Here is a 17,876-nt window from a genome sequence, read left to right on the forward strand (position 1 = left end):
TTTAACGACCTTGACTGGCTATACATTGCTCAGTCGGCTATATAGGGGGAATGGCACGGTGCCCACCCCCTTTTTGTTGGAAAATAAATGTTGATTATATAGGGAATCACTAAAGAATGATTAGCAGTTAGTGCCCCCTCCCCTTATATAAAAAAATCTGGATCCGCCACCGAGAACAAGTTAAACTAATACAAATAATGCCGAAAATGGAACATCTCAAGTATATAAGGTAATCACACTCCCACTCCCGAAACAAAAAAAAACCGTCATGTTATTGCAATCTAATAACAGTTATTTAATTCGCTATATTATTGTTTTCATTAGTTTACAAGTTGTGACCTTCGAAATTGTTTTATTTAATTTTCCTATAGACTTTTATGGTAACCCCCTTTGCCCCTAAAAAACAAATAAAATAAAGTTTCCCTCCCACAAGATTCAAAACTTAAACGTTGATTTGAAAAAAAAACTTGATTTTAGATTTTCGGTTATAAATTGAAATGAACCTTCTAGAGCCTCAACTTTAACGCGCACAATAATGTCAATCATTACACATCAAATTTAACCCTAAATTGACATTCCACAATCGGTCAGTAACATCACCTGTGTTTATAGTTACATGATATTTCCCGCCGTTGGAAAATCTCGTGCAGTCGACACAATTGATCTGAGTTATTTTTAACATTCTCTTTTGTGAGCTAAGTCAAGTTTAAGATCAAGTTGATTACAGATATTTTTGGCGTGCATTATTTCATTATTTAAAATGTTCGGTCTACATTCGTTACAGTCTAATTTTTAATTAAAAGAAACGTAACATCATTTCTTTTTTTTTTGTTGGCAATTATAGTAAATTAATCTCATCCCGGAATGTATATAATATACACTTTAACATTACACCTGAAAGTGCTTTATAATAAACGGAGAAACTGTCTAACAATTAAAATTTAAAAGAATATTATCTCTCAGGCTTATTTTAAGATGAGTGATTGTTGGTTGCTTAACTTCCAGTGGCAAATATTCCATGCATGTCAGAACGAACTTAGTTTTAAGATCGCACTCTCAAAAATAATTGAAAAACAATAATGATCAGAAAAACTTTTATTCATGTAAAATAACCCTCCAATCTTTTAATTAGAACTTATTTATTTTTCACAATGTAACAGATTAGCTAACAAGACGTGCATTGAGGTATACATGTACGCAACTTTCATATCTTTTAAATGGAACTTTTTTGTCTAAAAGACAACCTACGAGTTAGCGAAATCGAGTTTGAAAGGACTGCATTTTGCGTAAATACATATACATATTATGAAACGACGGTCGGTGTATTACCAACATACTGCTATACCAGTTGACCCCTGATATCAACTAAGGTTAAAACTTTCCCCTGTCCGTCAGAAATGTAAAGCTTCAATTCAATGTTGACACCTGTATCAAATAAACAGATGGTTCATTGTATTTAGTTCCAATAAACGGTTCTTTTTGTATAACCACAGTTGAATAGTAATTCAATAAAACAAATGACGGATGAACTAATTAATTATGAATATGAAATAATGTCCAAATGTTCCTATATATATACTAGTATACACATTCGGACTACAATTCGCAACTTGTTATTATCTCATCGAATCATGTTGTTTTGTTTATATATGCCTTCAACCCTAGGAGTATAAATGTGCATTTCATTAATAAAGATTAATGGATCACACAGGTAAATCAGATCGTAGTAAAAATTCATATTTGCCAATGAAATTTAAATGATCTCTGGCCTCGGACATATACATATATTTTTCTATTAAACAAGTCTCAAATCAGTATGTGACATCTTGCTGGATTACGGCATCTACAGTAATAAGACTATTAGTACAGGAACTGATTTCTTTTCTAAACATGACAATAAAGAAGAATTTTACAAGGTGAGAATATTTGTAGTTGTGTATTTCAAAGTTACCGCGTGTATTCATCCTGTTCATCGGTCACATTAAAATAGATTTTTCTTTATTGAACAATAACCAAATTCGATATTTAAATATTAAGTAACTTTATTATCTCGACTGAAAAGGGTAATAAGACAGTTTTTTTTTATCTGACTGTAAACATTGTATATATCACAACGAGCTATTAATAACCGTCGCTCACGCACCAATAGTTCTATTGACGACTCAATACACACCAGTTTTATCGGACCAACGGCTAATTCCCGTCGACACTGTATAATGGATTATGTAAACATCTATATACAACGATCTATTTATAACCGTCGCTCACGCATCACTGGTTCTATCAATGACTCAATACACACCAGTTTTATCGGACAAACGGCAAATTCCCGCCGACACGGTAAATCTCCGGATGACATGCATAATTTTCTGTGACACAGCAAATTTACGATGAACCTCTAATTATTTTCCGTTCCGCGCAGATTATCCAAAAATCGCGGTCATTTGCCAAATAGGTCTACCAGTGATAGGTTGCATCATTCATTTAACAGAAAATTTATAAAGAAATTATAACAACAATATATTGCATCAATCTTTCATATAATATTCAGTGTAATAAAATGCTGTTCAAAAGTTACTTTCAATTACATAGACAAAAACAGTTAGATTTTCATTGGATAAAAGCATGAAGATATTTTGAAGTGATTGAATGATCAGAAAGTTTGAATTAATTTTTAGGTATTTTAAATTATTACATGTTGAGAAAATTAAGGATAAATTTACATTTTTTCAAGATGATATGTCCAGGGTATTACTGACACAACATAAAGATGATTATATAAACGCTAGCTGGATAAATGTAAGTCATTATTGTCTTAGAACTTGCTATATTCACATTTAAAATAACCATACTTATCAAAAAATTTTAATGTTTGCTTTATTCTTTTAAAAGAAATCCAGAAATCAATGTTGTAAAAAGTAAAATCACAAAAATACTGAACTTTAAAAAGGAAAGTCCCCAATCAAATGGCAAAATCAAAAGCTCAAACACATCAAACAAATGGATTACAACTGTCATATTCCTGACTTGGTACAGGCATTTTCTTATGTAGAAAACGGTGGATTGAACCTGGTTTTATAGCTAGCTGAAACCTCTCACTTGTATGACAGTCGCATCAAATTCCATTATATTGACAACAATGCGTGAACAAAACAAACAGACACAATAGGTACAAATGTCAAAAATAGGGGTACAGCAGTCAACATTGTGTTATCATCTTAATCACTATAAAAACAAACAAATGTAACGAAGAAGCACAAAAAGGCATACATCAAATTTAACATCCTCATTTTGCTTATATTATACGATTTTATTTATCTATGTAAAATCCACCCATAAAGGATGGAAGGTTTTAAGTACTAGCGTAAAATCATGCGTTTGAAATTCGCACAGATAGACATAAAATAATTTTTTCGTTCAAAGTATGACGGGATACATAAATACAGAGTCACGTAAAATGGATATCACAAAAAACAGACTTAACAGTAAAAGTAATATTAATAAATAAAATAATAATGTGGTCCAAAGTATGACGGGATACATAAGTACAGAGTCACGTCAAATGTATATCACTAAAAATAGACTTAACAGTAAAAGTAATATTAATAAATAAAATAATTTTGTCTTTCAAAGTATGACGTGATATATAAATACAGAGTCACGTAGAATGGATATCACAAAAAACAGACTTAACAGTAAAAATAATATTAATAAATAAAATAATAATGTGGTTCAAAGTATGACGGGATACATAAGTATAGAGTCACATCAAATGTATATCACTAAAAACAGACTTAACAGTAAAAGTAATATTAATAAATAAAATAATTTTGTCGATCAAAGTATGACGGTATACATAGGCACAGAGTCACGTCAAATGGATATCTCAAAAAACAGACTTAACAGTAAAAGTAATATTAATAAATAAAATGATTTTGTCGTTTAAAGTATGACGGGATACATAAGCACAGAGTCACGTTAAATGGATATCTCAAAAAACAGACTTAACAGTAAAAGTAATATTAATAAATAAAATAATTTTGTCGTTCAAAGTATGACGGGATACATAAGCACAGAGTCACGTCAAATGGATATCTAAAAAAACAGACTTAACAGTAAAAGTAATATTAATAAAGACAAATAAAAGAATACTATAACACATAAGTAAACATCTGAATATAAATTTGAAACACCACCATGAGTTAAAATCATATTCTGTTGTTACTCATCTAAAACATGATGGGGATTAGGGGCGGGGGGCTCAATGGGCGAGTGGTCTTAGTTTGTCAAAACTGATAACTAGCCTGTCAACACCTAGCTTGTGAGATCACCACCCACTTGTGGCAGGTAGGTTGGACTCCTATCTTAATTGACTAGGATTATCAGTTTTCCTGCCAAAGATTGGTGGTTCTCTCAGTCACTCCAACTCCTTGCACCAATAAAAACTGGCAGCTATGATAAAGTTAATAGAGCTGAAAGTGGTGTTAAACACAATTAATCAATCAGTGGAATATGATGACTAAGAAAAACTTAAAAGTACTTGTAAGCATACAATGAGTAATAAGAGTATGAGTTGCTAAAGGTCCCCAATAGGTGCAAGAGAGAAACCTTGAAGAAGCCTTGACTTTAGATAAGAATGTAGTGTGTTTGTTTTTCATTCCCCAATTTTTGGATTTAAACATTCATATGTTTATTTTCAGGATTTGGCAGAATCTTGTCCTAAATTTATTGCCACACAAGCTCCATTGCACTCCACTATGTTTGACTTCTGGTTAATGGTATATGAACAGGGGTCAGAGGTCATTGTTATGCTGTCAAGTGAAGTGGAAAACAAAGACACAAAGGTATGTTAATAATTGATTTTAAAAATAACTAATTGCTTGATCTGTACTAACTTGAGAAATATGGTACAGAATTTAGAAAATACAAAACCACTTTTTTAAACATATTTTTCCAATGATTTAAAGCTGAAATGAGCAATTTCCTAATTCTATTCTTTTACCAAAAAGCAACAACAACAATATTTTTGTGGTGACAGATTGGTAACTAGCATATTTAACATATTTGTACAGCCAAGGGACAACCATAATTATTTAACTTTGAAAGAAAGACGCCAAAGTGATATGTAAATCATGAGTTGAAGACAAACTGACTATGACATGGCGAAAGATGAAAAACGAACAAAAGACAAACAAAAGTCTACAAAACACAACATGGAAAAGTAAAGACTAGGCAACACGAACTCCACCAAAAACCTTGGATGATCTTAGGTGCTCCTGAGAAATGGGGAATATGTCAATGAGAAATAAACCTACAAACACTTCTCTCTTCAAAAACTTGCTCTAGAGGTGCTAGGTAATGTGTGTCAAAATTCAGTGGTGCTACATTTATATAAAGGTTTTATAAATCATATTTTACTTTCATTTAATCAGCTGCCAACTTGTTTTTTTCTGTGGAAGATAACAAATCTTATAATTGGAATATTATAGAAATTTCCTGAATATTGGCCACCAGAGAAAGGCAAATTAACACACCATGGTCCTATTACATTAACACTACAGAGCTTGAAAGACACACAATTGTGGACAGAGAGAATTATCTATCTACAACACCAACAGACAAAGACTGGGAGGACTATAGTACATCTACAGTACAAAAACTGGCCTGTCAGGTAGGAAAATGTTACATCTACAGTATACAAACTGGCCTATCAGGAAGGGAAATGTAACATCTACAGTATAAAAACTGGCCTGTCAGGTAGGGAAATGTAACATCTACAGTATACAAACTGGCCTGTCAGGTGGGGAAATGTTACATCTACAGTATAAAAACTGGCCTGTCAGGTAGGGAAATGTAATTATCTACCTACAACACCAACAGACAAAGACTGGGAGGACTATAGTACATCTTCAGTACAAAAACTGGCCTGTCAGGTAGGGAAATGTAATATATACAGTACATAAATTGGCCTGTCAGGTAGGGAAATTTCCTGAATATTGGCCACCAGAGAAAGGCAAATTAACACACCATGGTCCTATTACATTAACACTACAGAGCTTGAAAGACACACAATTGTGGACAGAGAGAATTATCTACCTACAACACCAACAGACAAAGACTGGGAGGACTATAGTACATCTACAGTACAAAAACTGGCCTGTCAGGTAGGGAAATGTTACATCTACAGTATACAAACTGGCCTATCAGGAAGGGAAATGTAACATCTACAGTATAAAAACTGGCCTGTCAGGTAGGGAAATGTAACATCTACAGTATACAAACTGGCCTGTCAGGTGGGGAAATGTTACATCTACAGTATAAAACCTGGCCTGTCAGGTAGGGAAATGTAATTATCTACCTACAACACCAACAGACAAAGACTGGGAGGACTATAGTACATCTTCAGTACAAAAACTGGCCTGTCAGGTAGGGAAATGTAATATATACAGTACATAAATTGGCCTGTCAGGTAGGGAAATGCAACATCTACAGTACAAAAATTAGCCTGTCAGGTAGGGTATGTAATATCTACAGTACAAAAATTGGCCTGTCAGGTAGGGAAATGTAATATCTACAGTACATAAACTGGCCTGTCAAGTAGGAAATGTAATATCTACAATACACAAACTGGCCTGTCAGGTAGGGAAATGCAACATCTACAGTACATAAACTGGCCTGTCAGGTAGGGAAATATAATATCTACAGTTCATAAACTGGCCTGTCGGGTAGTGAAATGTAATATATACAGTACATAAACTCGCCTGTCAGGTAGGGAAATGCAACATCTACAGTATACAAACTGGCCTATCAGGTAGGGAAATGTAATATCTACAGTACATTAACTGGCCTGTCAGGTAGGGAAATGCAACATCTACAGTATACAAACTGGCCTGTCATGCAGGGAAATGTAATATCTACTGTACACAAACTGGCCTTTCAGGTATGGAAATGCAACATTTACAGTATACAAACTGGCCTGTCAGGTAGGGAATTGTAATATACACAGTACACAAACTGGCCTGTCAGGTAGTGAAATGTAATATCTACAGTACACAAACTGGCCTGTCAGGTAGGGAAATGTATATCTACAGTATAAAAACTGGCCTGTACACTGCACAAACTAATCTTTCAGATGGAAATATATATATGTTACATGTAAAGTACACAATCTGCCCATTCAGGTGCAGATATGTTACATGATCAGGTATGGTACACAAACTAGTATTCCAGGTGGGGGATGTGTTTACATCTCCAATACACAGACTGACCTTTCATGCAGGGATATATATATATATGTTACATGTACAGTACACAAACTGACCTTCAAATAGATAAAGGGATAATGTTACACAAACACTACAAACACTGTCCTTCCAGGTTGGGATGTATGTGTTAACATGTACAGTCTTTTTGTAATTTTTTGCACATTTTTGTGTTGATTTTAAAATATTCAAATGTGTATAGACCATGGAGTTTCTATCAACTTTAAATTTAATTGTGGTGTGTAATTCAAAGGCTTTGAAAAGAAAAAAAATAGTTCATTTCCATTTTGATTACAGTGGGTTTCCAGAGAAGGTTCCTAGTGTGTTACAGTTTATCAATGAAGTCCATAACTTCTACAGACAGCAGAGAAGTCTTCTAAAACCTGTCATGGTTCACTGCAGGTATAGAAATAAAGATAGAAATCATTTACTCACCAATCATGGACCCTTGAGGGGTTGAAATTTCATACAATTATTACAATATTATTTTAAGCCAATAAAATAATCAGTTAAATACAGCATAATAGATTAAGGAACAGTGTATGCACATGAGAGAGAAAATGTTTATAGGGTAGATAATCATTTTATATAAGGATTACTTATCTTTGTACAGTATCTGATAACATTTCCATATCTTGTGTTTTTCAGGTTCTATAATATCCTGTACTTCACTTGTTACTGATGAAATCAATGTGATTATTTTATAGACTTCATTAAACACCTTCAGTTGTCACTTTCAAAATATTTACTCTTTTGTCACAATAAAAAAAAACATGTTTATGCCCCTGCCGATCAGAGAGGGCATTAAGTTTTACCCTTGTCCGTCTGTACGTCCATACGTCCGTCCGAACGTCCCAAAATTGGTTTCCGTTCTCTAACTTTAGTTTGCCTCAACCAAATGTCATGAATTTTTGTGGTGTCGCTTTTACTGTTTTAGAGTTCTGCCCCTTTACAAATGGAAAAAGTACTGAATTAGTCGTTTCCTTTCTCTAACTTTAGTTTGCTTCAACCAAATGTTATGAAACTTATACACAATGCTTATAACCACAAAACACAGATCAAGTTTGAAAGTTGGTGGTGTCACGTTTACCGTTCTAGAGTTATGTCCCTTTACAAATGGAAAAATTACTGAATTTTTCTTTTCCGTTCTATAACTTTAGTTTGCCTCTACCAAAAGTAATGAAACATATGCACAGTGCTAATTACCACAAAACACAGATCAAGTTTGAATTTTGGTGGTGTCACTTTTACTTTTCTAGAGTTATGCATCTTTACAAATGGAAAAATTGCTGAATTCTTCGTTTCTGTTCTCTAACTTAAGTTTGCCCCAACTAATTGTTATGAAACTTGTAAACAATGCTTATTACCACAAAACTCAGATCAAGTACAAATTTAGGTAGTGTCACTTATACAGTTCTTGAGTAATATCCCTTTATAATGTTAAATGCAAGTGGGGGCATCGTCTGTGTCCCATGGACATATTCTCCATTTATTTCAGATATTTCTATTTGCATTTAAACTTTCTAATCAGTTTGATATTTTTTCTGAATCGCACATTGATTTAATTTTTGTGTGATTTTTCAAATCTTTTATTATAAAGAGCATTATACTCTTAGTTTTATTTTTAATCAATAGATTAACAGATGTTACAACTTAATCTTACTATTATGATGTTAATCAAATTTTAATTGCAGTTGAAAAAAGTGGCCGAATTATGATGTTAATCAAATTTTATTTGCAGTTGAATTTTCATATTTTTTAAATGCTTGTCTTAAAGTTCTTTTTTTTCAATCTAGAGGAGATAAATATCAAAAGTGGTATTATGGTAGAATATGTATTTATAGACATGATAATATGATTTTCATGTTCTGGTGTTACATTGTACATGACTTAATAGTAGGAAATTGAGATTTAGGGTATCCTTAAAGCAGACCCAATAAACAACTATTTCCAACTACTGTAAATTCATATATTTTTTGCATACATTTATTATTGTGATTTCTGAAGAATGGACAAAAATTGAGATTTCAGGAAAATCTGCATTAAGGTATATATATATATATCAGATGTCAGAATGGGAGTTCTTGTTGAGATTTTCACCCAATTGCATTATTTGCATTAATAATAAAAGCCTAGCAATAGTTTCTGTATTTACATTATGAAATTATACTCGGAATAGCTGAGACATGGAACATAATAAATGAACTTAATTCTTTTTGCAGTTAACTTTAAATTCAGTTTTGGATTGAAAATTTTCTGTTGGACATCAATAACTTTGTTAGGCCTTCATATTATTTTTTTAGAACAAAAACTGTCTGAAGAAACTATTAATTTTTTCATTAGTTTTCCGTACTTTACTGATAAATGGAATTGGTTTTTGGCAATCAACATTACACTTTTACACTGACAGCAGCTATCGCAGGAAAAACTTTCAGCAGAGCCCTTTATGAATTTTTTGGCAGTAAACCTTAAGATTTTACACTGACAACAGCAGTCATAGGCATGACAAAGGACTCATTAATACCCTTTATGAATTTTATATACTGATATTAACAATTTCAGTAATGGTATAGGAAGAACTGGTACCTTTCTGATGATTTATACTGGAATGCAAGAGATAGATCACGGTAATGGTATCATCAACGTCCAGACTGTTGGTAAAAAGATGTTACAACAACGTCGATATGTCATCAGAGAGAAAAGCCAACTCAAATTCTGTTACGGAGCTATCTTGTACCATGCTCAGGATATATTGGCAAAACGTAAGTAGGAAATTTTAGAAAATATTTTAACCTTCTTTTGACTTTAGGGGTCCTAACCCATATAGAGCTATGCCTAACTAATTCTTACCCTAACCCAGCTGTAACGCTACATAGAACAAGCCTTAACCATAAATGAACACATAATCCCAAATCACTTGGACCTGTAATTAAAGGCATAAGGCAGTGTACTTGTTAGGGGGTCTATTTTACTGGTTTCCTGTTTACAATAGTATACACTACATTAGGTATAAAAGTAAATAAAATAAATATCAATTATTAGGTAAACTGATTATCTTTGTAGTAATTTGAGTTTATCAGAATTTTTTAAATTTTTATTTTATTGAAGCATTATTGTCTAAAATTCATATACAAGGGTTTAATCGAGCTGAAATCTATGGTAAAATATTAAAATATTGAAAATCAATAAAATTTATATTAACCTTTGAATAGAACATAAACAGGGAAGTTCTATTGCACCATTTATTTATGTTTTTCTCCAGAACAGTTGAATATTGTAGAGATAAAAGTTTACAAGTTCTGTTCTTTAGATTAATACAGAAGATATTTTTGAAATGAAAGGTGATAAGAACAAGATGTTGAAATAAAACAGATCAATACTGGTAACATAAACCAAAGTTCTGCTGAGCAATGATTAATTCTGTCATGCTATTCTATAATCTGACCATCACTGCCCTGCCTCTCCTCTAGTAAATCAATTGTAAGAAATTGGTTGTTGTTAAAAAAATAAGAAGATGTGGTAAGAGTGCCAATGGGACAACTCCACCAGAGACTAAATGACTAAGAAGTTAGCAACTATCAGTCACTGTATGGCCTTCCAACAACAAGAAAAAACCATACCGCATAGCAAGCTTTAAAAGGCCCCTGAAAGGACGGATGTAAAACAATTTAGATATTGTTGGCTTCTTCTATGATATAATTTTTAATTGTATAGTACCTATAGAATTGGTAGTTATATATCATTTGTCCTAAATAATATATGAATCCACAGTATATATAATGTATTTTACTAATTTTATTTGCTAAAATATTGTTTTTTTTACAGAAGGAATATTGGTTCGTAAAGCTTCATTTGGAGACAAGCTTCCTCATCCTGGAGAGAAGTCATACCAGTGGACACCTACAGATGATGTCATTTTTGGAGCATGTAGTATAAATGATCTTAAGAGCAATGTTGAAAGACTTGGATTACATTTAGGTATATCAAACCAACATTCTAGTCCAAAGAAAACTGTCACTCCAAAACAGGAAGTCTCCAGTGAGGAGGTGGATAAGCAACAGAAACATTTTTTACCTTCAAAGACAGAAGATCAGAAAATGGAGGGAACTTTAATGAGCAGTTTACCTGATGTTGTTCAAAGAACAGATGCGGCTAGACAGAGTGTGGATAGTGACCAAAAGTTGACTGGGTCCCTGTCTGGCTCTAATGCATCACTTTTAAGTGTTGGATCAGAATCGGAAAAGATAACAGGTTCACCGATACATAAAATAAGGTCTAGAGAAGGTTCTCCGAAACCCAGTTCTTTACATGGATCTCATGAGGGATCACCGAAATTGCAGTCATTGATGGATTTACAGAACCCAAGTTCATTTACACTTGGCTCTGATGGAGGAAAAAAGAAAATAACAAAAGCTAGTTTTCTTGAAAAGACTTCAGGTTTAAGTGATAATTTGGATTCAGATGATCCCTTTAGTTCGATAGATCCACTTTGGACAATGAAAAAGTAATATTTGTATTTTTTTTATATAGTTTTTTGTAGCATGTATTACAGTGTAAGTCTATTTCTGTCATTTCTGGAGGATTTTTGCAATAAAGTACATTTTTCACTTTATTTTAGGGTCGTCAAATTGCGATAAAATTCAATGCATACCAACTTCTCGAATCCTCTTATGGGGAAATTTAAGCACAAGATGACCTACAAAATATGTAGTCTAAATCTTACACAGTTTATAAGTGTTTCAATGATTATATGGTTTTGAATGAGTGTATGTCTGTTTAGAAGCCATTTATAACTCCTCTGAATGCTATTTTTGAGGTACTGTGGATTCGTTATTGTTTGTTGGATTCCAAATTTCATGGATTTCATGGCTATAGGTAGACAACAAATTTAAGTTCAACGAAGTAGGAATTTTTTGTAGACTTGTCTGTAGAAACCATGTAATCAAATATCTTCGAAAATGCAATTATTCATCAATCCACGAAAGTTGGTATCCACGAAAATAAAGGAATCACAGTATTCAGTTTATATAATGAAGGATTTAAGGAGTAAAGTCAACACCTCTCATAGAGGAAATCTCCCATCAAAGTAAAGTCAACACCTCTCATAGAGGAAATCTCCTACCAAAGTAAAAACACCTCTCATAGAGGAAATCTCCTACCAAAGTAAAAACACCTCTCATCCAGGAAATCTCCTTTCAAAGTAAAGTTGTTTAGTTGACAAGATGGGATTTTGATACCCTATTAAAATTATTGCTGTCAAATTATAAAATTATGTTTATATTTTAGTATAAAACATTTGTTGCTATTGTTCGTCAGTGATAATTAACATTGAAATAAGATAAATATCTTTGCTTGCATGCAATTTGTGCAATTGTCATATTTTTACTGTCAAATGTTCAGACTTTATCATCTTTTGTGATAAGAATATTGTATTTTGGAAATGTCTTTTGGGGCTTTATTTGTTATTATGAAGTTTTTTATTCAGACTGCATAATATTTAAAAGATGAATACCAAGCATTATGTTAAGACTGTATAAATTAATGCACAGTTTTATCAGAGTTTACAAAAGTGCTGGACTGCATATTGCACATTTGTGTACAGTTTTGTAAATTTTTGCATGCATTTGTAACTGTGATTTTCTTTACAATGGAAAAAATGCTGGATGAATTATTCTGATTTTAAGAAATGTAGCATACAAATAATGCTTTCAAGGTTATTTTTGCAGAATCTATCCTGTTGCAATTTTTCCATTAATGAAATCATTGCAAACATTTCTGAATTTACAGTATTTATTGACGGCAAATATATTTATTTACAACATACATATTTAAGTGTTTACAGAAAACATTAGAATTAAGTTCATGAAGTTAGCTGTTTTGCTAGATGGACCATGAAATTTTGAAATTTACTTTGAAAGAACAACAATTGCTATAATTATCTAATCAAATCATGGGAATGGTAAAAAAGGATATCAGACTGAATACCCTGTTTCTGATTTTACAACCAGGCTAATAGAGAATGCATGGTTTACATGACAAACTTCCAATTGACAGTTTGATTTTATGCATGAAGTGCATGTATGTACACACTCAAAAGTTTAGCTATAATATATAAAAATATCTACCTTCAATATTTATGAACTTTTTACACATAATCAGAGGGCATTATAGTGTGAATTTAATGATCTTTTTTTTATTTCCTTCATGTTTTGACTGTATAAGTGTACAAGAATAAGCACATTACATTGATGATATAAACTAGACAGTCCCAAAACTTAGTGATTTAATTTTACTGGTCGAGCTTCTCAGAGGTCTTTTTATGATTGAATTATTTTGAATTATTATTCATAAACAATTATTTTTTTGCATCAAGTCAACTATATCAAACTGGATTTTTCAAAGTGTTAGGAGGAATTTCAGGATAAGTGAAAACAGATAAACTTATACACACAAATTTATAAAAAAAAAATGTGAATTGTGAATTTATATTTTATTTCTGAAATGCTAAGGCACAAAATTATGTTTTTTTTTTTTAATCATGAAAAAAGATTAACAGGAACCAAGGAGCCAAGTTTGTGGTTACTAAATTCCGGACTTGACACATAAATTTTAGTTGAAAATATCCATAGTGCTTATGTTTAATTTTTGTGGCAGGTTGGACCCCTAGCTGCAAAATGTCAGTAGTTTTCCTTGTAAAAATTTGATGAGGTAATATTCTTTTTAATTTTTTAAAACATATCATTTGGGGTGTATGCCTTGAGGCAACATCTGATGAAATAATATGATATAGATCATGGCATTGAATGTAGAATATGAAGAAAGAGATTGTTATAAATAATTGAATTCAAAGAACTATTTGTTTATTTTTATACGACCGCAAAAATTAAAAAAATTTTGGTCGTATATTGGTATGATGTTGGCGTCGTCGTCGTTGTCGTCCGGCGTCGGCGTCATCTGAAGACACATTGGTTTTTCGCACTCTAACTTTAGTTTAAGTGAATGGATCTCTATGAAATTTTACCATAAGGTTCAATACCACAAAAGGAAGGTTGGGATTGATTTTGGGGGTTATGGTACCAACAGTTAAGGAATAAGGGGCCAAAAATAAGCATTTTTGTAACTTCCAGACATAACTTGTGTATTAGTGTATGGATCTTTCTGAAATTGTACTACAAGGTTCCATATCACAAAGGGAAAGCTGGAATTGAGTTTGGGGGTAATTGCCCAAAACGTTTAGGAATAAGGGGCCAAAAAGGGGCCAAAAATAAGCATTTTTCTAGTTTCCAGACAATAACTTGTGTTCAAGTGCTCTGAAATTGTACTGCAAGGTACCATACGACAAAGGGAAGGCTGGGATTGATTTTGGGGGTAATTGCCTCAAAATTTTAGGAATTAGGGGCCAAAAGGGGGCAAAATACAAGCATTTTTCTAGTTTCAGGACAATAACTTGTATGAAAGTGTATGGATCTTTTTGAAAATGTACTACAAGGTTCCATATCACAAAGGGAAAGCAGGAATTGAGTTTGGGGGTAATTGCCCTAAACGTTTAGGAATTTGTGGCCAAATAGGGGCCTAAAAACAAGCATTTTCTAGTTTCCAGACAATAATTTGTGTTCAAGTGTATGGATCTCTCTGAAATTTTACTGCAAGGTACCATACCATAAAGGGAAGGCTGGGATTGATTTTGGGGGTAGTTGCCTCAAAATTTTAGGAATTAGGGGCCAAAAGGTGCAAAAAACAAGCATTTTTCTAGTTTCAGGACAATAACTTGTGTGTAAGTGTATGGATCTTTATGAAATTGTACTACAAGGTTCTATATCACAAAGGGAAAGCTGGGTTTGGGTTTGGGGGTAATTGCCCTAAATATTTAGGAATTTGGGGCCAAAAAGGGACCTAAAAACAAGCATTTTTCTAGTTTCCAGACAATAACCTGTGTTCAAGTGTATGGATCTCTCTGAAATTGTACTGCAAGGTACCATACCACAAAGGGAAGGCTGGGATTGAGTTTGGGAGTGATGAATCATAAGGGGGTTCAAAAAATTTGGGGGAGGGATTTTTTTTTTCTTTAAAATTTTCCATTTTAAATTGGTTATTTCTGATTTATATATAAAAGCAAATAATAATATGGTTTGAATAGGTAAATTAAAAGTTTTTAAGTTCTTAGACCACATTCATTCTGTGTCAGAAACCTATGCTGTGTCAAATATTTAATCACAATCCAAATTCAGTGCTGTATCAAGCTTGAATGTTGTGTCCATACTTGCCCCAACTGTTCAGGGTTCGACCTCTGCGGTCGTATCAAGCTGCGCCCAGCGGAGCATTTTATTATATTATATATTATTATTTATTCAACTAATTGCACAGTGAAGAACAATACATGTATGATAAATATATATGGGATCATAGATTTATTCTTACGAGGAAGCTCCGAGCATGCTCGGAGGATGCTCGGAGCTTTTTCAGTAGGCTCTTCTCAGCAGTTTATGTGACAATAATTATCATGATCCATTAAGATGTCAATCAAATCTATAGCACTTTTATAATAAGGAAAGTAGAGCATTATAGAGGAAGCTCCATTAACACCTGTGTAAACATCTGGTCTATTCAAACAAATATTGCATTAAATTTACAAAACTATAAAATAGATGAGAAATTCTTCAATATTACTGTACAAAGCTTGGTATCAAGTCTTCACAGAAAGAAAATTATTTCAAAACATTTCCTTAATAATTATCATTCTTTTTCAATACACATGATATAAAAAAACACTCAAATTTTATATTTGAAATATAAATATATTTTAAATTTATACTATATAAAATGAAATATAAAAGTCATCAAAGACACAAACTATGGTTATTGATTTATAACCATACTACCAAAGCATAGTACATTCAGTTTCATACGAAAAAGGGTTGATCTTTTTTTATATTCCATTTAATTTGACAGTTGTTTGAAATAAATCCGCCATTTCATTGCAGAAAAGTTTTTTTGAGACCCAAACATGTTTCTTGGGTGTTACAAAGCAATAAAAATATATTATATTCTACAGGGAAAAAAGGGGGAGAGAAATTGACTGGTTAACTTCTGGTGATGTTTACTTTCTTATATGCACTGAAAAGTTATGCTATATTTTCACTGTAGTAAAGGACATTTATTTATGTCAAGTATTTCTTTATTTAAAACATAGATAAATTCTGCACATTTTTTTTGAAATATAACAATCATGACAATTAAACAAAGACTTATAGGGGGAAAATAATTTTACTCATGCCAAGTATTTCTTTATTTAAAACAAAGCTAAATCTGCACAATTAAAAAAAAATGCCAAGTAAAGAGAGACGTACTAGAGGGAAAACAATGGTGGTATTACCCCCTCAAACCAGGCATCCACTAATGAATTAAAACTTTTCTTAAAGTAGCCATAATTTTCTATAAAAGAACTTAGTTTGCTATTTAAAAAAAACATATTACCATTGTTTAGTTAGGGGCATTACTTAAACAAGTAATTTTCAAAATTGCCTATACAAGTTATGTTGAAAACAAGGCTGTTTCAAATATTACTTCTATATCATGAATAAGTAACTTCTGTTAATATTATTTTTATAGGTGTTCATTCATACAGGTTTTACTACCTTTAACAAATTTTCACAGACATCTGGTTATTTTCCCCATGAAATATACTGGTAAAGCTATTTAAATCCTCAACAAGCACTAATTGCTTTTCTGATGCCACACTTCTTGGTCAAAGATTGGCCTCTTGGGGCTATTATAATATCATTTCCCCTTAAAATCTTAGAGATAGACAGTTATAACTAGATATGGAACCTTTAATTAAGACTTGAGTTATTTATGATTTGAATCTTAATCGAAAGCAATTACATATATTCCTTAAATAATTGTAAGTACCAAGTTTTTTGAAGTTGTATAAAATAATTTATTAAAGTAATATTTTTGTTATTGTTTTTTAAAGTTACCTCTCTATACTCATCTAAAATTGGATAAATACTTAATTTTATTTAATGAAATGATATAAAAATTCTTGAAAACTACATTTAGTCCATGCTTTATTTGTCATTTAAAATAACTATTGAGTTATTAAATAATTTTTAAAAACAAAAAATATTTATAAAAGTGACTAAAAAAACTACTTGTTTAGTATCGCCACCTGACTGTTGTTTGTGTCTTGATAACTTTTATGTAGCATATTATATAATATAACTATTTTTAAATCATATCATCTAATTATAAAATTTGAGAATTTTTTTATTATAAAAAAAGGAATGATTATTAAATATATTAAGAAAATATTTAAATGACTTTTACTTTTTGTGGAGACTTGAGATTTCTTTCTAAGCATTACACAGCACTGTTGAAGAATTTCTAATCTATTTTATAGTTTTGTAAAATATAATGCAAAATGTATTAAAATAGACCAGATGTTTACACAGGTGTTTATGGAGCATCCTCTATAATGCTCTACTTTCCTTATCATAGAAGTGGTGTAGATTTGATTGACATCTTAATGGATCATGATAATTATTGTCACATTAACTGCTGAGAAGAGCCTACTTAAAAAGCTCCAAGCATCCTCCGAGCATGCTCGGAGCTTCC

The 17,876-nt window shown here is 32.0% G+C and overlaps 1 protein-coding gene across 37 annotated transcripts in view; it reads left to right on the forward strand.

Annotated features, from left to right (window-relative positions):
• LOC127717770 (tyrosine-protein phosphatase non-receptor type 23-like) overlaps positions 1 to 14,744 on the forward strand; it is a 74,981-nt gene extending 60,237 nt beyond the window's left edge. For all 37 annotated transcript variants that reach the window (XM_052223565.1, XM_052223571.1, XM_052223572.1 and 34 more), the window contains 6 exons: positions 2,735 to 2,799; positions 4,701 to 4,844; positions 5,490 to 5,671; positions 7,560 to 7,664; positions 9,825 to 10,024; positions 11,088 to 14,744. In XM_052223565.1, the coding sequence (XP_052079525.1) occupies positions 2,735 to 2,799; positions 4,701 to 4,844; positions 5,490 to 5,671; positions 7,560 to 7,664; positions 9,825 to 10,024; positions 11,088 to 11,770 (1,379 nt within the window). In that variant the 3' untranslated portion in view covers positions 11,771 to 14,744. The remainder of the gene's footprint in view (positions 1 to 2,734; positions 2,800 to 4,700; positions 4,845 to 5,489; positions 5,672 to 7,559; positions 7,665 to 9,824; positions 10,025 to 11,087) is intronic.
• Positions 14,745 to 17,876: the final 3,132 nt, after the last annotated feature.

This window comes from Mytilus californianus, unplaced genomic scaffold (assembly GCF_021869535.1).
Source record: "Mytilus californianus isolate M0D057914Y unplaced genomic scaffold, xbMytCali1.0.p SCAF_10, whole genome shotgun sequence".
Taxonomy (NCBI): domain Eukaryota; kingdom Metazoa; phylum Mollusca; class Bivalvia; order Mytilida; family Mytilidae; genus Mytilus; species Mytilus californianus.